The sequence below is a fragment of the Fukomys damarensis genome, unplaced genomic scaffold (assembly GCF_012274545.1).
Source record: "Fukomys damarensis isolate Sample0158 unplaced genomic scaffold, DMR_v1.0_HiC HiC_scaffold_6, whole genome shotgun sequence".
Lineage (NCBI taxonomy): Eukaryota > Metazoa > Chordata > Mammalia > Rodentia > Bathyergidae > Fukomys > Fukomys damarensis.
In genome coordinates, this window is record NW_022900918.1 from 43,536,987 (window position 1) to 43,563,286 (window position 26,300).

A 26,300-nucleotide genomic window follows, 5' to 3' on the forward strand; every position below is an offset into this window, starting at 1 on the left:
GGCTGAGCCCAGCCGCGCGGCCATGAACCTGGAGCGGTGGGCGCCTGGGCGGGCGGCCGGGGGGGCCCGGGTGGTAGGCAGCTGGGAGGAGCGGAGGAGATAAGCCGCAGCCAGGCCGTAGAACTTGACTGGCCCCAGAACGTTTTGAGGGCTTTAGTTGTGATTTTTATTTGGCTGAATTCGCCTGAATAAGAATATAAACAAGCTTGTCTCAGTCATTGCTTTAAAAAAAATTCCTATTCACGACATGGGACCCTTTACACGGCCCGGGTGGTAGGCAGCTGGGAGGAGCGGAGGAGATAAGCCGCAGCCAGGCCGTAGAACTTGACTGGCCCCAGAACGTTTTGAGGGCTTTAGTTGTGATTTTTATTTGGCTGAATTCGCCTGAATAAGAATATAAACAAGCTTGTCTCAGTCATTGCTTTAAAAAAAATTCCTATTCACGACATGGGACCCTTTACACTATTCTGGAGGAAAGAGCAAGAGGTTTTAAGACCGGAATCAGCATTAATGTGATGTCTTTTCGTTTTTTTCTGTTTTAAAATAGTTGCATTCCTAGTAAATGGCAAACGAAGGGGAGGGCAACGCCATGTTCTATGCAGAGTTTTCCCAACTGAGTGCCAAGCGATGTGGCCTAAACTTTGCACCATTCTAAGTGGCTGTGTTGTCTACCAGTCATTGAGTTAAAAGTTTTCTTATCATTGTTTCTTTGGCACTGGAACCTAGAGAGGAATAACATGGGCCTGATTTCCTCCTGGGGCATCTTCTCTGAGCAGATTTGCAGCTGGTCTGCAGGCATCCCTCCTACTGCCTTGTGGCTTGCACCCAGGGGGACTGAGGCAAAGATTGTAAAAAGACCAAGATATATGAAGCAGGGACTAAAGCTAGCCATGACAAACTTGTGAGTAGCTTTCCAGTGTCAGCTTTTTATTTGTGTTTGTATGTTAACAGCTTACTGAATGAATCTTTATAAATGTTGGCACAGAAAGTGGTAATGACTAGATTTTAAATTATCTATTTTCAGGAGGTGTTGATACATTTTTTTTGCTGTGGATATTTTTTTAAGACTGCCTTCATGAGTTGTATTTGTAAAGATCTTACAGTAATGTTCTTATTATACAATTAAACACATCCTAGCTGGGCTGTAAAATAGAGATAGAGAAATAATTGACAGATACTACACATAAAAACTTGCTGCATTGAGATATTACTATGTGGCATTCTAATAATAGTGGACATCTGTTCGTAACTGTGGAAGAACTGGGCAATCAACCCTTGTTCATTTTTGTGTGTGTGCAGCAGCAGTATCAAAGTGCTTTGTTTTGGGCAGACAAAGTAGCTTCGCTCTCTCATGGTAAGTAGTAAATGCTAATTTTTTTTCTAATTAATCTTTAAAACTCTATTTCACCTTGCACCTCTGACCATTTGTAATTTTTCCCTATAGAGGAGCCCCAGGATGTTTATTGGTTGGCTCAGTGTCTTTATCTGACTGCACAGTATCACAGAGCAGCCCATGCACTTCGGTCACGAAAATTGGACAAAGTAAGAACATTATTTGCATGAATTTCAAAACTTTCAATCCTGTTAAAGAAAAAAATTATCAGAATACCACCAGATGGGGTCCAAGGAGGTCCCCCAAACAGGAGAGGACAATCTTAATGCATTTCACCCATGAAGTAGGTTGTAGGATCGCTGACTTTTGTCACAGAAAAATAATTTTCAAGATGCTTCAGTGAGAGGCATAAAGAACTTTATTAGGTAGGATTTTAAAAGTACATATTCAGAGGCAATAGAATGTGGGCCCTCGAGAGAGATACAGTCTCGTCTGGAGTTAGGTATATTTATGTAGTTTTGGGGAGCTGTTATTAAGATAAATAATCTGGGATGAGTATTCCTACTATCTGTCAGGCCACCCACTTGGTCAAGCTATGTTAGAATGTAATGTACATGTGTTTAAAAGTTGAGATATGCTGCCCACTAATATTTCTGGGAGGGAGTGGAATTTATAGATGAAAAGCACAGGCCCAATTTACACGCTTATTGTGTCTTTAAGACCCTTAGGAATTTGGTTTGGTTTGGTTTGTTTGTTTGTTTATTTTGAGTTTCTTAGAAGAGAAAGGGGCTGGAGTAATTTTTGTGTCCTGAAGCTGCATGTTTTTTAAAAGTACATTATAAAATTATGATGTTCCTTGTTTCCTTTCTACCTATATTTATTGCTTCTGTCCAACCTCTATGTCAGACTTATATAAAAGCATTCATTTTTTTCTTGAATGTGAAGAGAAAATTTCATATTTTTAGTCTCAAACACCTTGTTTTCCCTCCCTCTATTGCCCATCTAGTCACTAAGTTCTGAAAATTCTGTTTTGGTTATTGTTGATTATGGGATGAGCTTTTAAGATGGGGTTCCAGTTTGTTGCCCAAGCTGTTCTCAAACTTTTGGGTTCAAGAAGTCTTTCTACCCCAGCCTCCTGAGTGCTAGGACTACAGATACATGGCACTGCGCCCAGCTTGAAAATTAAATTTTAAAATGTAGCTCTGAGGTTGTGAGTGTTCCTTCCATCTCTTTCTATCTCCTTGCTGTTCACACAAGGAGGCCTTCAATCTGTCTGTTCTGTTGGAGTCCGTTTTCTTGTCTCTTCTCCAGTAACATTTTTTTCCTTTCCTCCTTCCCTGTGTCCAGTTTGCAAACTGTCACAGGGATGGTTGCAAACTAAAACAGTTCTGATTATTTCACCCACAAATTCATTGTGATTTTTGTCGCTTACAGTATAAAATCAGATGCATTCATAGATACTGAGGTATACCACTGTCAGTACACTTAGCACATACTTTAGGTTCCTTTCATGTCTTGGACATGCCACATGTACTGTACTTAGGCTCCTCTTCGCTGCCTGACAAGTTCTTCACTTACCCCTACCCTGCAGATATTTCTCGGTCTGCTAGTGCTTTTTATGCTTGCCTTTCATAATGTGTTGTGTTCTATTCATGTCTCCCTTGCTGTAACCTCCTGAGAGATCCTCACTCATTTTTTAATTCTGTGTGCCAGGTAAACTAGTAGGGTCATGATGAAATGGGGTAAGAAGACTGGAATTTTTTAAATGCACGAGTAAAAGGAAATATTATAAAAATAGGTCTACATTTTATGCTTATAATTTTCTTTAAAATGAAGATATATATTATTTTGACCACTTTTTAAACAATCTCTTTCCTAGTTGTATGAAGCGTGTCGTTACCTTGCAGCCAGATGTCACGTAAGTATGCTTAGTTCCATTTATTTGGTGAAAGCTTGATTATGTGAGTGTTATGCATCCCTCAGGTATGTGTGAGAGTTTTGGTGATGAGCTTGGCAGCTTATATATATTTCATGAGGAAATCTTTTCTTTAGTTTGTTTGCTGTAAAATACTGATTGAACTGAAGAAAATTATATTTTAGATGTAGGTATGGATGTAATATTTATTACCCTTTTAATATTTAGAAGTCATGGATGATGAGTATTTCTGTTTTCTACATAGTATGCTGCAAAAGAGTATCAGCAGGCTCTTGATATTCTTGATATGGAGGAACCAATCAACAAAACACTATTTGAAAAATACCTGAAGGATGAAAGCAGCTTGAAAGACTCCTCCAGTGAATGGGAAATGTCGCAGTCCTCAGTGAGTGATTGTTAGCATGCTTCGGCAGTAGATAATGCCCATTTTACATGGCAAAAATAAATGCCTTTTAAACTTGTGTATTAGATTTTAACATAGCATCTCCTTAATAATTTTAACTGCTTGTCTCTGGATCATCTTTTAACGCAGTTATGTGTTTCTTAAATTCAGAGTCCAGAATGTAAGTCCAACCTATGTCCTATTGTAAATGGTAGTAATGAGATGAGATACTCAGCTCCAGTCCTCACCAAGTTCTATAAGTAAGATGGTATTTTCACAAGTAAGGAAAGGAAACTTAGGCCAAGACAATTTAAATCATTGTCCAAGGTAATACTTACGTGGAAGGGCTAGAATTTGAACTCAGTTCTATGGCTCCAGCAAGCCATTCTCCTGACCTCCCAGCACAGGCTCCCTTGCTCCTGACCTCTGACCGTGGGCGCAGTACTCATTAGGACTTTCTCATGGTCTGTGCATCATACTCTTTGTACTACACATGCACCTCTACTATCTCTAAATCATTGCCCTTTTTGGGGCAAAAGAAGTAATGTGCCTGGTAGCCATAGGGTGTGCATTAGTTATACTTATTGGAATAAGAGACTGGGGAAGATGGCTTGAAGATTTGCTTTGCTTTGATGTCTGTGTTAATTCATACTATGCTTTGATAGTTGAGATGAACCAGATCCTTGTAGACATAGTAAATACATAGTAGCATTTGAGCAAAATTAAGTTTAAAAGTTCAGACTTAGTATGTGACTCCTCTAATTTTTCCAACAGATAAAGAGTTCTATATGTCTCCTACGAGGGAAAATCTATGATGCTCTAGATAACCGAACCCTAGCTACATACAGTTATAAAGAGGCTTTGAAGCTTGATGTCTACTGTTTTGAAGCATTTGATCTTTTAACATCACACCACATGTTGACAGCCCAAGAAGGTTTGGAAACTCAAGTGTTTTTATGTTTAGCGCAATCGGTATTGTTTGGATTGTCTTTTTCTTTGAAGTTGTACAATCAAGAACAAGCTGTAGGTTTGAATAGACCTACTAACTTTCTTCTCTTCAGGTGGGAAGCATAGTGCAAAACTCAGTATCGTGCAAGGCATTTTGTTCCCATAATCTTTAGTGATTGTAGGGTCATGAGTTCATCTTTTTAAGAAGCAGTTGGAGGTAGTATAAACCAAGATTTCAATATCTGACTCAGTGATTCTCAACATGCTGTACTTTGAATCCCTGAGGAGCTTTGTCAGCGTAGCCAGGCATCGTGGCACATGCCTGTAATCCTAGCACAGGGGAGACTGAGCCAGGAGGTTCACAAATTCAAGGCCAGCCTGGGCTACATAATGAGTTCAAGGTCAGTCTGAGCTATATAGCAAGACCTTGTCTCAAAAAACAAAACATTATTGCTAGACACAGTAGTATATACTTATAAGCTCAGCTACTCAAGAGAGAGGAAGATTACAAGTTCCAGGCCAATCTCAGCAGTGTAGTGAGAAACTTTCTCGGTAGTAAAAGGGCTAAGGATGTACAAGGTACATACTGTGGTAGAGTACTTGCCTAGCATCCATGAGAAAGTGGGTTTCATCCCCAGCATGCCCCACCCGCACCTCCATCCTCCACACACAAAATCAGTGTCCAGGTCCCAACTTCCAGCCAGTCTATAAAATAGTCTCTGAAGTAGGGTCCTGACATCAGATTCTTTAAAGCTCCCAGTTGATTCTGACATACCAAAGGGACAGAGCTGCTGATGTAGTGTGTGGTGGTGATGTGAGGCATTTAAGGGATCAGGAAGCAAATTGGATTGCCATGGTAATTTGATTAAAACATTTTGGCATAACACAGTAGTTCTTGATTATTGGGGTCATATGCAATGCTGGGGATGGGGTATATGATTTGAAGGCAGGGAGAAGGTCAGAGGTTAATTCTGGCATGAAGCAGGTAGAGGCCAGAGACCCTGCTAGATACTTTGCAGTTTGAGGTCCCTGCAGCATCAGTGATGTTCACACCTGTGGGCTTCTGTCTGGCTGATGACAGGAACCCCCTGGAGATCTCCTTCAGGTGATTTGAGTCTCTGAGGCCTGCAGACCACTAATGTCAGCTTTTTCTGGCACTTTTTGTTTTGAGTTGTGTTGATTCACTTAGGCCAACTGTGCAAGGATATTTTTAGTTGCTGACTTTTTTTCCAATAAATATTATGACATTCTTTTTTATTTGTTTTGTTTCTCATCATTTTTAAGAAAAAGAACTTCTCGAGTCACTACCTCTTAGCAAGCTCTGTACTGAAGAACAGGAATTACTACATTTTCTGTTTGAGAACAAATTAAAAAAGGTAAGCAGAAACTCAGCATTTGCTTTATATAAATGTCTCTTATTCCATTAAATTTGATCTTTATTAAATTTTTAAAATAGAAGATTAACCAGGCACACTTAAAAGAATAGATTATTTTAAATGCTTATGAGTCCTAAAAAAGCTTCTAAAATAGTTTCCATCTTCCTCTCAAGAATTCCTTATACTAAAAGATTGAATTATCAAGTAAGAGGGATGGGGTTGTGTGAAAAATCAGAAGTTTTTCTTCTGCTTCCTGAGCTTCTGTGTGAAATATTTCCTGCCATGGAATTCTGTGATGAAACTGAGACAAGGTTAAACTGAATGAGGGGACTACCAGTGAAACTTGTAATTTAAAGGTTTTCAGGGACTCATATGTCCTGTGTATGTGTGTTAACCACCTGGGCCAAACATAGATTGAGTCTGCCTTTTGATATGTTGCTGCTCATTGAGTTTATCTGTGAATTTCTCTTTTTCAGTATAATAAGCCTAGTGAAACTGTTATCCCCGAGTCTGTAGATGGCTTGCAAGAGAATCTGGATGTGGTAGTATCTTTAGCTGAAAGACATTATTATAACTGTGATTTTAAGATGTGCTACAAGCTTACATCTGCGTAAGTATATCCTTCTTCTTTTGTGTGGGAACATGGGGTTCAGACCACACCTATGCAGTTCACAGACATGTTCTCTGACTAACTTTGAAGTAGTTCGTGCTAGTTTAAGTTACTTCTACCATTTACAGAGAACCCAACAGGTTGCTGTCTTATGCGAACTATTTACAGGCACAAGGTTATTCATATGTGTAGGTGTATTACGGTAACTTGGAAGAGAGATAACGTGTGCATGTTGATAATTTTGATAGTTTGAAAACAGCATTTTAGCAATAGTTTTATAAAGTTCTTCATTTATTAGAGATTGGACTGAGGATGTAGCTCAGAATAATTACCTACTGGTGGCACACATGAGACCCTGGGTTTGATCCTCACCAGTACCACATAAACAAAAAAAGTAGAAACTAAAGTAATCCTGTAGACACTGTATGCCCATCTAGCATACTCTTAGCTAAACTATCTCTTCTACACACCAGCTTTCCAGGGTATCTCATCAGCCTTGTCCTTTACCTAATTAGATATTCTGTGTTTTTGTGAATTGTTATGATGAGTGCTATCACATACTGTTTCCAGTAAACTATTTTACTTTAACTTTCAGAGTAATGGAAAAAGATCCTTTCCATGCAAATTGTTTACCTGTACACATAGGAACGCTTGTGGAACTGAATAAAGCAAATGGTAAGAATTTTCTTTTTAATTAAAAAAATTTAAGACAGAAAATCTCATAACTCTTGAAACTTTGTCTCACAAGTCACAGACAGTTGAGACTGAAGTGACAACATGGTGGAGCTCCATGCAGAAGTAAGGATTGGGGAAGAAAGGGTTATTAGAATGATTGAATCCGGCTTTGCCTTCCTGACAGAATAATACATGTCTGGGTCTCTGCTTCCTCTTTGTTTTTATCAAATGTAATTTGTTGTTTAAAGTGTTGGTTGTGGAGTTTGACTTCTTTCTCCTTTTTTAGTAAATTCCTTAAAATGCTTATGGCAGGAGTTAGTAAGTACAGTATTTACAAACTGGAAGAGAACAGATTGTGTGGGTTTCTACATTTTAATATACCAGAAACATTTAGGTGTATTTGGGCCAGTATTTGCCCTAAAATTTATAAAACTAAATGGTGAACTCTTATCAGGATGCTAGAAAATTCATAACTACTCCAGCTCCAAACTTCTGGTGCTCTCTGGCATGTGGACCAGTAGTATTGTATCTCCTGGAAACTGCTTGGAGATATGGAGATGCAGTCTATCCAGCTGCCCCAGACTACTGCATCTTGAAGTGTGCATGTATGAAATGCTGTAATAAAACTCTAGAACTTAATACATATCTTTCAAGAAGAATTAATTCACTGATCATCTTGAAAGTTTGGCCTACCAGTTTGGTTATGGGTGGCTAAGATGGTCTATCCTGGGTATATGTCAGAAAGATGTAGGTTTTTAAGTTGGGAGCTTTGAAGGAACCTCTGCCACAGTCGAAGGGCTTTGTACAACATATCCATTCCCTTGTGGTCTTGTGCCATGTGCCCTTCATTCAGTTTTCTGGTCACTCGGCAAGTGCTCAGTGCCCACTGTGGGTCTGGGGAGGGTGTGTCTCCCAGATGGGATTTTTGTACTTCATGAGCTAAGTGAGAAGGGAGATGTGAAGTTATTGCTTTGAAAACAGGTTTTGTTTGACTAAAAGGGTTGTAACTATGGAGTGGGTCTGATCTTAAATTGTATTTCATATGAATAATTGAATTCTTTTTTTCTTTTTCTGTAATACAGAGCTTTTCTATCTTTCTCACAAACTGGTGGATTTATATCCTAGTAATCCTGTAAGTAATTTAAATCTCTTTTTCTTACTTGAACTTTAACAAAATACTTAACTAGTACTGTATTTAGACACTAGATTATATTTAAGGTAGGCACAGTGCCACTGAGCTAAATCCCCAGCATACAATGTCTACAGGATTACTTTAGTTTCTACTTTTTTTTTTTTTTATATTTAAGTTCAAGCAAATAGTGTTTTATTTTAAAGTGGTAGGACAGTCTTTTAGTGTTTAATATATTAGAAGGTAGCATTACTTCTTTATTCTGTGAAGGTGTTTTTTAATTATATAGTAGTAGTAACTTAAAATAGAAACCTTATTTTCTGATTATAGAAATATTCATGCTTATCATTTTAAGTCACTCATCATACAAAATATAAAATACTGACAGTGACAGACACACTTTACCTTTTGTAAGGAATGTAATCGTGGTGGCTTTCTCACATCACATGTATAAGACAACATACTGAGCTGTGTGTACTGATTGAATCAATGTGTCTTCCAACCTGCTGCAGGTCAGAATGTATATCTAGGAATGGAAAACAGAATTAGTAACTGTACCCTTAAAGACAAAAGCCAAGAATCTGAGTCTGAGTGTCAGACAAGATAAGAATTTGCCCCTAGCCCACTGTAAAATCCTTGCAAGAGAGGCTTGCTGAGAGTCAGAACCCAGCAGAGCAAGGGAGAGCTGTAGTCAGGCCAGGATACACAGGCAGGTATTCTTGGGTGCCTGTCTGTGGCAGCCGCCTAGAGAAAGAGTTGAGTGTCTTTCTCATCTAGCACCTGAATAGGTTGGCAGAGAAATTTTTAATTCAAAATAAAAATATTTGACTTAGAAATATCTGGTGTACCTTCTATCTAGCTTGTTAGACATTCCAGTTCAAATTTAAGCATATTGGTCATGGGCAATATCGAATTTTTTAGGTGTCTTGGTTTGCAGTGGGATGTTATTATCTCATGGTTGGTCATAAAAATGAACATGCCAGAAGATATCTCAGGTATGAATTTGTTTTTCTTTCTCCATAGTGAACCTATAGGAAGAGATTTCTTGCTCAAATATTTCAGTGCCATAAATTGTAAGGTACTTTTCAAATAGTGTAAGAGAATAAATATTTTCTGTGACAGATTCTGTTCAGTTACCTGTGTGCCTTGCTCTTCATAAGATGCCAAAAGGGAAGATAAATTAGTGGTATGCACCTTGTTCTAAAGGAGCTTAGATGTTTTTTGTTTTACTCATAAATGAGAATAAATAGGGAACAAAAATATATTTTGAAAGATTCTGTTTTTCTTTTACAAAGATATAAACCTTTACATTTAGGGCTTTTTCTGGTAGTTGTAAAATTACATAGAACTTGACATAATATTAAGGCTAATGAATGTGACAATAAAACAATTCTTGACAGAGTACATAGGTTCCTATAAGAACCTGCTGTGATTTTACCTTAAGGAAAGTCAAGCTACTTAATCGCTATTTTGCAAGTGTAGAGAAATGTCTAGTATATAAAGAAGTAAGTACTTAAAGACTTTAAATGCAGTAATACCTGTGCTAATAAAAGAGAAAATGGTTTATAAGAGTAAGAGCATGAACTCTAGAATCAGACTAAAATTTTTATCCAAGTTTTTTGATTTACCAGCTATAATTCCTTGAGAAGGTTAATTTCTCTTCTCTAAATATGAAGGTGATGTAGTACTTATACAGAATTGTAGTACTTGTACAGAATTGTTAGAAAAATTATTAACACAAAAGGGCCTTATACCAGGAAGGAAATAAGAAGAGCTCGCCTGTTGGTTGTGTGTTCAGCACTTTAGAAAAGCTTGTGGGTTGGGAAAGTCATTAGAATTGTAGACATGCTTTTGAACTATGCTCCTTTTAGTCTGTGATTCAGTGGACTCTACCTTAAACATGGAACATTTGGATGAAAGCTGAGAAAATAAAACGCTAGGAAGAAGGAGAGCACCTTTTATATTTTTCATATTTTGTGATATGTTCTCTTTAGTCCTTGTTGTGTATTAGCTAGTAGTGTCTACTGATTGCGAATTAATTATATGTAGTCTAATCTAGGGAACTAGGATGACTCTCCTACCACCACTCTTTGGATATCTCTTGTCTATTAAGCCTTGGTATACTTATCTTTAAAATGTATTTAATTTATTTTGCAAGTTGTTAGGATGAGATCATGCATCTAAGGCACCCAACCTGGTGCCTGACACAGAACAACCATCATTAAGTGGCTATTGCTACCACCACTGCTTATTGCCTGCTGGGATAAATAATATTTGTGAGTTTATTCAGAATGTTAGGGTTCACTGTAGTATTGAAAAAAGTGTACACCTCTCCTAAAGTTTGTTAAAATGTTGCTTGTGTTGCAAAGTAGTACAGATGTATTAACACAGATGTTATATTAGTATTTAATGTGTTAACAGTCCATTTATTTATTGAGCTAATGTTATTAATAAATGTGTTTGAAGCCATCTGCTTATATAAAATTAACAGTTTAAGAATAAATATATTAGCCTGGGGATTTAGCTCAGTGGTGCCTCTGCCTGCCTCACAAGCACAAAGTCCTGAGTTTGATCCCCAGTACCAAAAGAAAAAAAAAAGAGAATAAACATATTACTTGAATGAATGCTTTTGTTTTAGCAAAGCTACAACATTAGAGAAGACCTACGGGCCTGCGTGGATAGCCTATGGGCATTCGTTTGCAGTTGAAAGTGAACATGACCAGGCCATGGCTGCCTACTTCACAGCAGCACAGCTAATGAAAGGGTATGACAGAGCAAACTGAGTGAATGAAGCCATGGAGTGTATGTTTTTTGTTTTTTGGGGGTTTTTTCCCCCTCTAAGAGAATGCCATTTGGTTGCTAAACTAAAAACCATTATACTTACTTCTTATCTAGTACCTTGTTATTGTAAAATAACTATGGAGAAAGAAATTGAGTCCAACAGTTTATCTCAGTGCAAAAGGAGCTATGAAATTAGTCCAAGGGATATAAATGATATAAATGTACCCTGAGAGTATATTTCTTTAATGAATAGACTAGTACCATTATTCCCATTGATTTATTGCAAAATTCTTTTATGTGGATAAATCCCACTGACTGATGACTCCGTCCTTCTGGGGACAGGCGGTGGGAATGTGATGGTCCCTGGGGTTTGACTGGATTTAGACTGCCTGCATTTGGCTGTTCCACTCATTGCTGTGTGAGGTTGGGAAAACTACTTATCCTTTTGAAAGATAGGAATAATAGCATAACTTACTGGTTTATTATGAGGAGTATTCAGTAATACCAATTGAAGACTTTGAACAGTGTCTCTGAACATAAACGGTACTCGATAAAATTTCACTACTTTTGTTTGCTGGTAGAATTTAGGGGTAGTGCTAAATATTTAGCTATCTTGAATTTTATCATTAGGTTAATCTGCTTTTTCCTACTCTCAGTTCTGCTTGCAAATTATTTATCAAATCTGTTTTTTATAGTTATTATCTTTGATATGTCTCATAACTAACTAGTCATCTGTAGAAATACTGTGAAGGACATAATTTACTGTGTTAGCTTGAGTTGCCATAACACAATATCACAGACTGGGTAATTTAAACAACAAAAATATTTTCTTATGGCTGTGGAAGGTTGGAAGTTCAAATTCAAGGTGTTAGCAGCTCCTGGCTTGCAGGTGGCAGCTTCTCATTGTGTCTTCTTGTGGCAGAGAACACTGTCTTGCTCCTACAAGGACTCTCACTATTTGAGTACGGGGCTGTTTGGGACCTCATATAACTTTTACCACACTTCACAGGCCTTGTCTCCATATACAATCGCAGTGGGGGTTAGGCTTAGTGAGTGAATTTGAGAAGGCCCCATTAATTCATTCCAGAGCACTAACCATGCTTCTGGAAGTAATCTTCTGTGTTGTAGTTATTCAGCACGTTATTGATCACATAAATGGTCCAGGCTCTCCATCCTGTTTGCAAGGATGTGTGAGACCTTCTCCAGTCTGTGCAGACACTCAGGCCTGCTGTCTACCTGTTTCCACTATCAACTTGATGAATTAGCAGCAAAAAATTCTCAGTAATTGATTATGAATTTTTTTTCTTAGGAATATATGCTAAGGCATGGTATCTTTTGATACTCTGGGTGCTAGAAATCGTAGTTACTAGTAAGTTCCGAGCTAAGAATCAAAGTCAGTAACAGTTAATGACACAATATCTAGTGTTTTCCAGTCTAACAAACTTTGTCATTAAATTCTCACATCAAGATAAGCACTGAATTTCATTTCTCCATCAGAACAGCCTTATATTCTTTCAATTTGTCTATGTTTGGATAACAAACTCTTTGAAATTGAGTAAATATTTTTGTTTCCTTTATGATTTTTTTTTCTTTGAACTACTTAAGAATATGTTTAATTTCCACGTTTGTGACTTTCCCATGTTTTCATGTAGTGTTGATATCTGATCCGATTCTCCTGTGGCTGGAGAAGATGAGATCCTTGTAGCCTAGGGCCTGTTTCAGAGATTGCTTCACATACACTTAGGAACTCTGCTCATGTAGGGTGCAGTGTTCTGTAGACCTCTCTTAGGTTTCATCTTCTGAGTATCATTAGAGCCTCTATTTCTTTCTTGATCTTCTACCCAGTTTCTCTTTATTGCAAATGAAACATTGAAATTTCAGCTCTTATTTTCTGTTTCTTCCTCTGTTCTGGCAGTTTTTGCTTCATGTGTTCTGGACCCCTTTTGTTAGATACTGTATAATCATGAATACTCGTCATAGATCGAGCCTTTCTTGTCTCTACTAAAAGCTTCTCTTTCTTTTTAACAGTTTCTTCTTAATTAAAATATTTTATCTAAGTCACACCAGTTCCCCTTTGTTTTCCTGGTATCTTTTTCCATCTGTGTTAGTTGGCTTTCTAGTACTTTAACAAATTGCGAAGAAAGTTAACTTAAAGGAGAAACATTTATTTGAGCTTCCACTGCCTTAATAAGGTTTCAGTCCTTGGTCATATGGCCCCATTGTTTTTAGGCCATTAGCATCACTGTGGAGGGTGATTGGAGGAGCTGAGCTGCTCCTCTCCTGGTATCCAGAAAGCAGAGAGAAAATGTGGGAACAGCAGGGGACAAGATTTAGCCCCTAAATCTTGCCTTCAAGGACCTATTTCTTCTATCTTGGCCCTGCCTTCTAAATTTCCGTCACTTCCCAGGAGACCTAGGAACCCATAAGTGGGTTAATCTGTTGCTGAGGTCAGAGCCCTCATGGACCCCCTCTGAACATTGCTGCACCGGAGGCCTGCCTTGCAACACAATGAGCCTTTGGGAGACATTCCAAACACAAACCTTAACACCATCCTTCCTTTGTTCATGTCTTTGAATGTACTGTATGCCTCTTATAGACAACATACAATTAGATCATGTTTTTAATCCATCTTTGTCTTTTCATTGGGCTGTATATTCTATTTGCATTTAATGTAGTTACTGACAAGGTAAAATTTATGTTTGCCATTTTGTTCCTTGTTTCCTGTATTTCATGATTTTTTTTGTTGTTTCTCCGTTATTAACTTCTTTTGTGTTAAATAGATATATTGTAGTGAAACCATTTTAGTCACCTTTTTCTATATATGGTGTCTATCTATGTACATATATATAAATGCACATTTTTTTCTAAGTGATTATCTTGGGGATGATAATCAGCAGTTTAAAACAATCTAATTTTTATTAAAATCAGCTTAATCTCAATAGTGTACCAAAACAACATTAGGGCTGGGGATTTAGCTCAGAGGCACCACACCTTCCTTGGAAGCACTGGGTCCTGAGTTCTATTATGGAACTGCAAAACAAACAAACCAAAAAAAAAACAAAAACCCAACAACATTACCCTAGTTTTGATCTATTCCCTCCTGCCTCCTTTCTGCCATTATTTTTCATGTTTCAACTTATACATTATATACCCACCAACCAAAATTTATAATTATTGTTTTACTCAATTGTCTTTAATCAGACAAAAAGAATTGCAAACAAATACACTGTTTTGTATTTTCCAATGTTGTATACTGGACGCATTTCTTTGTGTGGATTTAAGTTACTATCTAGTGTCTGAAAGGGGGTTCGCGTGCCCTTTTGGGTGCCCCTTCCCAATTAGGCCACTCACGCACCGAGAGGTCCGGCAGGAGATCTTCATTGTAGGGAGGCGAGCAGGAGGCAGGAAGGCAGAGAGAGAGAGAGAGGAGGAAGAAGAAGCAGAAGGAGAGAGAAGAACAAAGAAAGGAAGGTCCTTTTATCAGTTTTGGGGTGGGCTATTGCTTATTTATGAGGAGTGAGCTACTTTTAACCTATCACAGGCCAGATTGCTTTTATAGGCCCAGTCCTGCAGACACAGGTTTCAACTTTGCTGGACCACTGTGGCCTTGACGGGGAGGGAAACCAGAGATAAGGGCATGAGGTCATTTTAGGAGCCAAGATGTACCAGGAGAATGCAGCCTGTGAGGCAGCGTCACAGCATACTTTAACATGATCAATTCCCTAACAGTGTCTGTTCATTTTAGCTTGGAGGATTCTATTATTTCTTGTTCAGCAAGTCTTCTGCTGAGCGATTCTTTCAATTATCCCTTATCATATTCATTGTGTACTAATTCTTTCTCCTGCCTATTCAGATCTACTTTTAAGCCCTTCTAGTAAATGTATTTCTTCATTGTACTTTTCAACTCCAGAATTGCTATTTGGCTCCTTTTTTTTTGATGCCAGGGATTGAATTTAGGACCTTGTGTTTGTGAGGCAGGTAGCACCACTGAGCTAAATTCCTGGCCCTTGGCTCTTTTTAATAATTTCTTTCTCTTTATGATCTGTTTGGTGGAACATTTTTCTTATACTTTAATTTTTTACACATAGTTCTTAGAATATTTAATATAGTTTATTTAAAGTACTTGTCTTTTAGGCCCAACATCTGGGCTGTTTCCACAAGTTCATTTTGGCTTTGTTTCCCTGTGTATGGGCCATATTTCCTTTTTCTTTGTCTTTCTCTTTATTTTTGTTGAAAGTAATATAATGTGGCATTTCTGGAAATTAGATTCCCCATCTACCCGAGGATTAAAGTTCAGAACCCATTCTGTAGTCTGTATCCCTTGCCTTCTTGGTTAGCTAGCTCAGTGGCTCTCATCCCCTTCTGCCTGTGTGTGGACACTTTTTCAACATGCTGCTATTGACGTCTTGCCTTAGCTTTCTCTTTGTGCACAGAGCCTTGAAGTCAGAGATGAGAGATTGCATCTCTGCAGTACTTTCCACTGCATGCATATAGACTTAGAGGGTGGTGCCTTCTGGATCCCCAGGAATGTGTCCTCAAGGGCCCAAGGGACATCATACTCCTCAGATTTCCTTTAAGGTTTTGGTTAGCACTTGTTTGTTCAAACTGGTATAGCTTCCTCAGGCAGCTGCAGTGATAAATAATGCTGCTGGTTGTTTTAAAAAAAAGTGTGACAGAGATAGATCTTTTCTCACTGAGAGAGCTCTGAGGTCAAATAACAGGCTAGGAGAAGCCTTTTCCAGGGCTACAGAGCAGGTCACAGGTAACAGCCCTTTGCAATGAGTGCTGCAGGGCCTCCACACTCCTGCTCCCTCCAGTGGCATCTGGGCCAAGGGTTGTATAGCTGCTGCCCTTGTTTAAGCGGCTGCTAGGGCAGAAGAGGGGCGGGCACAGGACATACTGGGGAACCACAAGTTTGCTGTGCTTATGTGGAGCCAGGCATTTTCTTGAGTATACACTGGTTCCTGGGTTAACTCTCAAAGTTCTGAAAAAGTTGATTTTGATAACATTTGCCAATGTTCTTGTTACTTTTATGGATAGATTCTAGAAGTGGTAACTAGTTAGTCTAAAATCCCATTAGTCATTTATTAAGTATTAGTTCAGAGAAAAAGGTAAGTGCTGTGTTTTTGGCTACATTTAAAATATTTTGCAGATGAGATCTGAAGTTAATCAAATTTCTATTGAATTACCAACTTTCTGGTATTGAATATACAAAATTTTCAATGTTTTTAGGTGTCATCTGCCAATGCTATATATTGGATTAGAATATGGTTTGACCAATAATTCAAAACTGGCTGAAAGATTCTTTGGTCAAGCTCTAAGCATTGCACCAGAAGACCCTTTTGTCATCCATGAAGTTGGTGTGGTTGCCTTTCAGAACGGAGAGTAAGTATTGAAGACCTCAGCTCCTCTGTTGTCTTTGTGAGTGATACCTCCCTCCCCAGGGTTCAGTTGACCAAAGTGATGATATAGCATTTTTATTTTTAAATGTAGTATTTTAGAATATAGAAGAGAAAAAGACATTTTCCTTTTGAATTTCCTTATAACCCCAAACCCATGTTTTGATTTTCCTTGATATTGGCTACTACAAAAGTTTTATACCACAGTGTGGCCTAGACGTTCTAGGGTCCTTGGTTACCTCTGTCAGTTAGGATTAAACACAAATACTGAGAAGGTTTTCCCACAATTTTTCAAACTCGTAAACCAGAAAATTAAGCTAGGTAGAATCACTCAATCTCCAGTGTCCAGGTCAGTTGAGCCTTTTCTGTAGCCTTTGATATTTGTAAATTAAGTGATTCTGTGTCATACTTAAAAAATAACAATATCTCATTCTTTGTATTAGATTATACCTAAATTTAAAAACAGTAAATTAGAGCTTCAGTGTTGTTTGTGGCATATGGGGTTGTCTAGGTATTTATCAAAAAGGAAATTTGAAGTTTTAAAAACATATACTGATTTAATGCAGCCCCTTTTTGATGTCTGCAAGCTCTGTATCTGTGCAGTTGCCTACTCACTAAGATTTTCTTGTCACCCTAAAACTATTACGGGTGCCTTCGGTATTCTCATACATACATGCACCAGTGGAAAGACTGGATCCCCTGAACCTCGAACAAGGTCACACTCAGCTCTCACTGTGAATGGGTAATTCTTTCTGTGGTCTGTTTAGTGCCATATTTTCACATTTTTGTTGGTGATTTCATATTTAAAGTAATCCCCAAGCTTAATGGTGTCTAGTTGGCAGCACTAGAACCTGTGGTGTTCTCCCCACGGAGATGGTGTCGGATGAGCTTCACTCCGACTGGAGCAACTATGCTGTTGGCCTCGAGCTCAGTGTCACTGAGTCAACATGCATGTTAAACAAGGTGACTAACAGAAATACACACGAAACAAGTTTATTCATGATCAGTTGATGAAGCATTGTGACCAGAGGTTTACAGAAACCTAAATACCACAAGTCATTAGAATCAAGTCTCTTAAATTGTGAGCTTGTGTAGTACTAATACCATAAAATTAACCATTTATCTAACTGAATTTTAATTTGAATCACTTATTCTCAGCGGATTACCCTATTTAATTTTAGTGCTACCAGAAAAAGATAACACAAATTTTTCTTCAAATGTTTATGCTTGCTAATTTTGAATAACCTGCAAACTTTTTTCCCCTCTATTTTTAGATGGAAAACGGCAGAAAAATGGTTTCTCGATGCTTTGGAAAAAATTAAAGCAATTGGAAATGAGGTATTCTGTGTATTATCTATAAATGCATACATATGTTCCTCTAAGCATATTTACAATCGAATGAGGAAAATAGTGGAAACATAGTCTCTGTTACCTAGAGAGTAACCTAACATAAGTCATAATAGATAGCTCAGTGATATAAAATTGTTAGATAATTAACTTTTACCACATGGCAAAAATGAGTTTGTTTCCAGTTAAGGGACAGATGTTGGGTGTTGGCTTCTTAACAGGACCCTGGCTGGATCACGTGGGGGCAATCAGAATATATGAGATGATGATTTGGAGCTAGGCATGTGGATGGTCAGTAGAACTTGGTGGGAACTGCCCCTTCTAACAAATCCTTCTCCATACCCTTTAGGAGCCTGGTGTTTGCCTGAGGGATGCCTGTAGTTTAGAAGCAGGTACAATCCCGTGGAGGCAGCCGTCATTGGAATTTAGACCTTTTGTCACTGGTTGCTGTCCCTTATTGTGTGCTATATTTATACCTTTGTGTATTGGAAGTATTGGGTTAGGTTTTGGTGTATGAAAAGTGCACCTCATGAATTGGTGCTATGACACCAATTCCAACTAGCTAAGATCTGTGTGTGCTGGGATTATTTTAAAGTAGTAATAATTTAGGGGCCAGTGATTTGGCTCAGTGGTGCTGCTGCCTGCCTTGCAAGTGCAAGGGCCTGAGTTCAATCCCTGGCATCCCCCAAAACAAACAAACAAATAAAAAAATAAAGTAGTAATAATTTAGCCATAGACTTGTATACGTGATTTGCATGTTGCTATTCTTATTGTTTCCAGTTCTTTGATCCATACCTATTTTGTTTTATTCTGATTCCCACATCCCAGTTTTGAATGTGCCCATAGGCACCCTTCTTCCTTATGTTGTCTGTCACCTGTGACAGATAGATACAGCTCTGCAGACCCCCTGCAGTGGCAATCTGCCTGTCTCCATAGACTCAGCTTTGCTCTCTTTAGTCTCTTATTGTTTGTCATCTAAACTTATTTCTGGCATTTGCTCATGGATATATATTAAACCAAGGCTCTTTCTCAGCTGAGTCTTGGGTGATTCTGGATGATCTGTTTTTCTTCAGTCCGGCCTAGCAGCTGGAAGTTGGTTAGAATCCAAATGGCAGCATGGAATGTTTGAGGAGCATGCTCCTGAGCCAAATGTAAAATTGGAGCTATGTTCTTTAATTCACTCAGAGTCACTTCCGTCAGAAATTTAAAAATAATGGTTTTAAGTTTGAAAGCACAACATTATTGAAGTATTGCAGTGCCTAAAAGTTGTATAAAAGGAAAATATTATGTGACCTTAGTTATAAAGTATAGTAGATGTCAAAATAGCCAAAGAGAAGCAGCCAAGCCTAAGAACCACTGAAGGGTTTATTTTTATTTAAATGGGCTGTTTTTGTACAGCCAGTCTCAGCGGAAGTTAGAAAAAGTGGCTTGAGTTTCTTTTTTAATTTACCTGACAGCCATATCCCAGGCTCTTAGCTAGGCATTGGATACCACAGAAACTAGTTCGATATTTCTTGTTCTCAGATCTACTGATGAATGCAAATAAATAAATTGACAGTAATAAAACCATGTAATTGAAGAAATAAAAGAGCAGTGGTTCACCTAGACACCAAAGTGGTTAGGCTTTGGTTATGTCATACATCTCAGTCTTGAGGGTAATCAGATGTCAGTGAGGCAGAAATGAAGCAGAAGGGTATTTCAGGTGTAGAGAATGGTAGGTGCAAAGGTGGAAGCTGATTTAGTGTGGTTTGAATTTTGAGGTTACAGAGAATGTCAAGAAGTGGGACAGGAAGCTTCAGTGTGGGTCATTAGTGACCTTGAAAACTTTGTTAGAGAATTTGCACCTTATCCTGGGAATGTGGGCAGATGATGGGTTTCCAAAGGGGTCATCCTGGTCAGGCTCTTGTAGGATGGAAGCCTAAGCCAACAGGAAGCTGAGGATTTCATAATTGAAGTTATGCCCAGAAAGTAGAATGAACAAGCCACAGGTAGTCTTAAGAGGGTCAGGATGACCTGGTTCCCATTGACTGGCTGGTGTGGAATCCAGGGAGCAAGATGAGGGAGCTGGAATAGCTAGAGATTAGTTGGTAGAGCATGTTGAATTTAAAGTACTTGAAACATTTCTAAGTAGAAATACTTCCTAGGTGGATGAATATAAAGATGCGGTGTTTCCAAGAGAATCTGGGCTACGGATGCACAATTGAAACTGTTTCAGCATAGATGGGCTCTTTGACAGAATTATAAATGAAGTAGAATTGTCAAGAAGTTTCTTTTAGTAGGAAAGAAAGATGGATAAACCAGCAAATGCCCTTGCCCTGTACAGTGGTAGTAGCGTCCATCAGGAGAGGGGTGCAGAGACCTCCTAGCTGCAGAGGCATGGAATGATGTAGTAAAAACAAAACAAACCAAACAGTGGCATGTGTAATTTGTGGGCTTGATGTTGCTATGTTTTAGGTAACAGTTGACAAATGGGAACCTTTGTTGAACAACTTGGGGCATGTCTGCAGAAAACTTAAGTAAGTAAAACAATGTTTTCAGAAATATACTTTCAGAAATGTACTAAAAATTAACATACATTTTTTTTTTTTTTTTTTGGTACCAGGGATTGAACTCAGGTCCTTGAACTTGCGAGGCGGGCAGCAGAACCACTGAGCTAAATCCCTGGCCCCAGTTTACTTAATTTTGAATAGCCTTTGCCATATTTTTATTTTATAAGCTCCTCTAGCTTTTTTATACTTGGTTGCTCAGATGCAGCAAGCATCAAAATCAATGTTTTTGTTATTTATTTCCATTTGTTTAACTTTATTTTAGAAACATTATTATATAACAGCTTCTTTTAATATTAAAAAAAATTATGGGCCAGGGATTTAGCTCAGTGGTTCGGTGACCTGCCTTGCAAGCGCAAGGACCTGAGTTTAATCCCCGATATTTAAAAAAAAAAAAAAATTAGTGTTCCAAATTGATTCAGAAGAATCAGGACAAGAAGATCTAATTCAAATAATGTATATCTTCTAACTCTGTTGCTTGAGAGATTTTATGGTGTACCGAACAAATGACAGGTAAAAAGTTATTGTGATGGGCCAGGGATTTATTTAGCTCAGTGGCACCACACCTGCCTTGCAAGTACAAGGTCCTGAGTTCAATCCCTGGTACAAAACAAAATGTCACTGTGTGTGTGTGTGTGTGTGTGTGTGTGTGTGTGTGTGTGTGTGTGTGTGTGTGTGTGTGTGATGGAGTACTACTCTGCCATAAAGAAGAATAAACTTGAGTCATTTGAAGGAAAATGGAGTCATCTTGAGACCATAAGTTTAAGTAAAATAAATTAGACATGCAAACTTAAATATTGCATGGTTCCTCTTTCATGAGAAACCCAGAATATAAATAAAGAACAAAATTAAGGACAGATGATAGGAAGCAGGGAGTTAGTCTTTCTTAAATGAGAAGGGAATTAAGGGGGTGTTAAAATGTATTAGAAACATGTACTAATAAGTCAGAAAATCTAGATGAGTCAAAGTTTAATTAATCATTCTATTGCAGGATTTCTTTGAGTCTTTACTTTGTATTATGAGTTGTAGCATTTCCCAAAAGCTTTTTTTCATGCAAGATTTTACAGGACAGATATCTTAGAGAACTTTGGGGAACACCATTGCAAGTGTCTTTCAAATCTTAAAGCAAAACTCCTTGGCTGCTTCTAACCACCTGGTGTGGGAGATTTATTATCATGTGAAAAGGTGGTGTATGATAAGGCACAAGCCAAGGGTGGGAACGAGGTTCTGTTTCAGTGTCCCTTAGACAGCAAGGGTCCATGGCTGCTCAGAGAGCATGTCAGAAAGATACATTTCAAGGTGTTGAAGTCCATAAAAATAGGTATGGGACAGTCTATTCTACTATTCCAATAAAGAAAAGTTTCTTACGAGTTTATGTAGATAAATATGCACCTTAGAAATTTAGTACTTTTATTATACCTAATAATTGTTTTCTTTTATCCTCCTTTACCTCTACCCCCTCGGTCTTCTCTCAATAGAAAATATGCTGAGGCATTGGATTACCACCGGCAGGCATTGGTATTAATTCCTCAGAATGCATCGACTTATTCTGCCATAGGATATATCCATAGTCTGATGGGCAACTTTGAGAATGCTGTGGACTATTTTCACACTGTATGTCGTACTTGTACAATCCAACTATAAACTGGTTAACATTTACTACAATTTTTTTATGAAAAGATTTTTTCTAGGCAATATTTTATTTCTATACTGTTTTAAACTTCTTTAGCCAATCTTGTGTTCATTATTTTCTTTGCAGTGAAAAGCATATGCATGTTAAGCAATATTCATCAAATTTGAACAATTGTGAGATTTGTTCTAAGTGCGTTGAGGTGTTCTGATGCCTAAGATTCTTGTTATTTGCTTTGGTCCAGGTGTCTCATGTAGGCAGGCAAGTGCAGAAATAACTGTTCACAGTGAAAAGACTTTGAAAACACCTACTTACAACTCTTAACAATTCCTTTAGATTGCTTTGTAGATACACAGAAACAATCTGCATTCATCACAAGGAAAGAATCTCTCTTTCATCCATATACTGTATTTCATCAGAACCAGTACACCATCAATAAGTAAGATGAGCACAAAGAAAAAATGTTGCCAATTAAACTTTAACATAATTTTTTTTTATTTAGAGAAAGTACTCTTTTGGACATTTTATACAAGTTTTTTTTTGTTGTTTTGTTTTAATCAGGAACCTTAATGCATACATAAAAAATAAAATACAGGTGAAATAAATGGTCACAATTTTCAGTCCAGGTGGTCAGATCTCTGTTTTCCCAAAATAGTGTCCTGGTGCCAGTACACACACACACTGTTCTCAGCCACACACACCCTGCTTTGGAAACCTCTCAGAACCCTTCTGCCTGCTAACATCAGCAGAAGGTTGTTACCCTGTTTCCCCAAAAATGAGACCTAATTGGAAAATAATCAGCCTTGAAAACTAGAGATCAAAAGTGGGAGCTCCAGCCACCTTGCCTTACTTGCCATTACAGAGTAGCCACTGAGCAAGAGAATATTGGGGTAGAATCTGTATGACACTGGCCATCACCATGGTAATGACAAGTGTTTATTTTCTGGTTAGGTCTTATTTTTGGGGAAACACTGACAACCACCACAGTTCATGTTATCTTTCCATGTTTTTCCATGGTCTTTGTTCTCACATGACCACCAAGTCCACTTTGTGCAGACAGGACACTGCATCATAACTGGGGTCATAGCAGCAGCAGCAACAGCAGAAGGAAACCACCATGTATAATAAACATAAGAATTTGAGAAAATATGGGTCTTAGAAGCAATGAACTGATATTTGTGAAAAGAGATAAAATATGAGGGAATGTACTCTTTCAAAGATAAATTCATCAACGATAGATTCATACCTGATTTTCAAGGGTTGATTGGAAGTTTTCAGGAGCCTTTGCAATAGCCAGAATACTGAACTAGTAGAAGTTTAGACCAAACAAGTTTTCTGGCCTTGTCTGATCTTTTAGATATGTATGTTTGGATGCTGTATAATTTACTTTTCTTCAGTGATAATTAACACAGAAGACTCAGAGGGCTTTATGTGAAGATACAGTTCTTTAATTTCTTGGGGGGTAATTTTCAAATAAGAATAGAATAGTGATTAACCTCTGTGACCCTCACCTACCCTCGGCTGTCATCGCCTTGTGCCCAATCTTGTAGCTATGTCCCCTCTCACCTCCTCATTCAGATTCCCTGGAATATTTTGAAGTGAATCAATGTGAGATGACTGCTAAACAAGAGAGAAAGGATTATGTCTTCATAATCATCTTGAATCTTTTTGGCAGGCCCTTGGTCTTAGACGAGATGACACATTTTCTGTTACAATGCTTGGTCATTGCATCGAAATGTACATTGGTGATTCTGAAGCTTATATTGGTAAGATTATAATCATTCTTCCTGGCTGTGTATCCCACTTTTTAAAATTGTTGTTTGTGTCTGTTGTGGTTTCTTCAATTCTTTTCCAAGGTTCTAAGTTTATCTTTTCTGCCATTCTAACTACATTCATATCAGGAAGCTCAAATTTGTTACAACAGTGCATGGAAATCAATGATTTATCAAGCATCCATTCAGTTGTGAACTGAGTACTGGCTGTGCACAGGACACTGACAAAATATGTGTGAAGCGTGTATTAGAAAAGAGTCAGTCTTAAGTGCGTGCTGGAAGGAGACGTCTTAGAGATTTAAAAAAAATGAACTTAAGGGAAAAGAATTTTTAAAATAAATGAAGGGCTCTGGTGTTTCTGTTTACAGTACAGAGTATGGCTATTTTTACATCTCTGAAATGTTAGGGTGTCTTGTGTTCACTGAATAGTACTATGTAATTCTTTATTTTGTAGCTCTTTATTTTGTAATGATTAATGGCAGTAGGATAAATGTCAGTGAAATTTCTATGGGCACTCCCTTAGGTTCAGTTATGTGAGGGAACACTGAGGTTAAAGCTTGAGATATGGACCTTGGAGTGGGCAGAGATTGTTTTTTAGGAAACAAAAACATAAAAGGAAAAACAATGATAAATTGAACTTTTATAAAATTAAGAACTTTGAATTAAAAACACCATTAAAAGAGCTGGGGATTTAGCTCAGTGGTGGTGCTGCCTGCCTCGCAGTGCAGGGTCCTGAGTTCAATCCCCAGTATAAAAAGCAAAAAACAAAAAAAAAACCATTGAAAGAGTGGAAGGCACATCACAGATTGGGTGAAGTGAGTGACTCCCAAAGAACTCATATCTAAAACATGAAAAATTCTGCAAGAGGGTTAAAAAAAAAAGATTAAACAAATAATGTGATAAAAATGGCCAGACATTGAACAGGAGCTTCACAAAAGGTGTCCAGGAAGTTATGAAGCACATGAAGGTGTTCATTTGAAAAATTAAGTTAATCCCATAGTGAATGACTGCTGTATACCCTCCAGAAACACTGAAATTAAACATGGCACTTTCTTAAGGGCTTGACATGTGGAAACTTTTATGGTCGTTCCATAGAGTCAGTGACTATTCCCAACAGATGTATCACAGACAGTTCTTGTCAGTAACAGGAGAGGTGAATTTTGCACAAGGCTTTACCTGTATTTAAGCTTTGGGAACAACGTGGTTTAGCAACCACATGGGAGCCACAGTTGCATGTGCTTCCAAAGGCTTCCAAGGTGAAAACGAAGAAAGAAGCCATTTGGACTTTCAACATTCTGGTCCATACTCTTAAAGTTCAGTTGGATTTAAATGGTAGTATTCTATGTAATGATGAAAATAGATCAATGATCAAATGTATTTTATTCTAATTATGGTGTTTCTTTTTAGGAGCAGATATTAAAGACAAATTAAAATGTTATGACTTTGATGTGCATACAATGAAGACACTAAAAAACATTATTTCACCTCCGTGGGATTTCAGGGAATTTGAAGTAGAAAAACAGACTGTGGAAGAAACGGGACTTGCACCATTGGAAAACTCCAGGAAAACTCCAGATTCCAGGCCTTCCTTGGAAGAGACTTTTGAAATTGAAATGAATGAAAGTGACATGATGTTAGAGACATCTATGTCAGACCAGAGCACGTGACTGCAAACAGTGGTCCTGGGCCAGCCTGTGCTGGTATAGGTCAGTATTCCCTGCTGCCCTTGCCCTGTTTTAAGAATTTCCCACTTTTGGACATAAAACCAAACTTCATCTCTGTGTTTAGGACCAGAGGCTGCCTTGAGAGACTGACTGGATAGCACACCTTGCAGCAGATGTTCTGAGTCTCTGAACTACAAAATAGTTATACCTAGTGGAATAAAAAAGAAGGTAAACCATTCACTATGTCTTCTATTTTTTTCAATAAACTTTTACTTTGAATAAATTTTAGTTTGCAGAAGAGTTGCCAAGATGGTAGAGAGCTTCTTCATGTCCCTTGCCAGTGTCCCCCTTGGTAACATTGATAGCACATTGCTATTAACTGAACCCTAGCGTGCCCTATGGTTCTCTTTCTGTGCCAGCATCCTGCCCATATTCATTCATCACACCTACTCTTTGAACTTGGTTAGGATGATGTCTTATCTTACCTTGTTTTTCATGACCTGGAAAATTTAGAGGACACCCCATCAGGTCTGTAGAATGTCCCTCCTGAGTTAGGTTAAATGCCATAGAGGTGAAGCCCCTTTGTCATCACAGGTCATACTAACTTGGATTGCTTGGTCACAGCACCATCTGCTATCAAGTTGCTGTCTTTCCTTTTCTGAGCTCTGTGGGGCAAAGAGGTTAAACCCCAGCTCTTTAGGGGTAATTTTCATTTTATTCCTTCTTGAAGATCTGTCTCCTCTCTCCCACTTAGGTATTCAGTCATTTATCA

The 26,300-nt window shown here is 38.1% G+C and overlaps 1 protein-coding gene across 3 annotated transcripts; it reads left to right on the forward strand.

The window, feature by feature from the left end:
- The first annotated feature begins 875 nt into the window (after positions 1-875).
- Positions 876-26,300, forward strand: Cdc16 (cell division cycle 16). Of its 3 annotated transcripts, XM_019206882.2 has the most exons (19): positions 876-901; positions 1,300-1,354; positions 1,445-1,542; positions 3,213-3,251; positions 3,514-3,654; positions 4,426-4,585; positions 5,884-5,975; positions 6,452-6,585; positions 7,181-7,260; positions 8,343-8,392; positions 9,311-9,384; positions 11,028-11,153; positions 16,403-16,555; positions 17,844-17,907; positions 20,371-20,432; positions 21,941-22,076; positions 23,768-23,858; positions 25,272-25,570; positions 25,653-26,300. In XM_019206882.2, the coding sequence occupies exons 5-18, from the start codon at positions 3,556-3,558 to the stop codon at positions 25,529-25,531; spliced, it is 1,581 nt and encodes a 526-aa protein (XP_019062427.1). In that variant the 5' UTR covers positions 876-901; positions 1,300-1,354; positions 1,445-1,542; positions 3,213-3,251; positions 3,514-3,555; the 3' UTR covers positions 25,532-25,570; positions 25,653-26,300. The 3 variants fall into 3 exon arrangements, with proteins under 3 accessions (XP_019062427.1, XP_010618204.1, XP_010618202.1); XM_010619900.3 differs by lacking the exon at positions 876-901 and having other exon boundaries at positions 1,051-1,354; XM_010619902.3 differs by lacking the exons at positions 876-901; positions 25,653-26,300 and having other exon boundaries at positions 1,047-1,354; positions 25,366-25,460.

Coding starts and splice junctions, on each gene's coding strand:
- Cdc16 (XM_010619900.3), top strand. CDS start 1,213: ATGTGGCATTCTAATAATAGTGGACATCTGTTCGTAACTGTGGAAGAA. Junction 4,586..5,883: donor CATGTTGACAGCCCAAGAAG/GTTTGGAAACTC, acceptor ATCATTTTTAAG/AAAAAGAACTTCTCGAGTCA. Junction 9,385..11,027: donor CATGCCAGAAGATATCTCAG/GTATGAATTTGT, acceptor CTTTTGTTTTAG/CAAAGCTACAACATTAGAGA.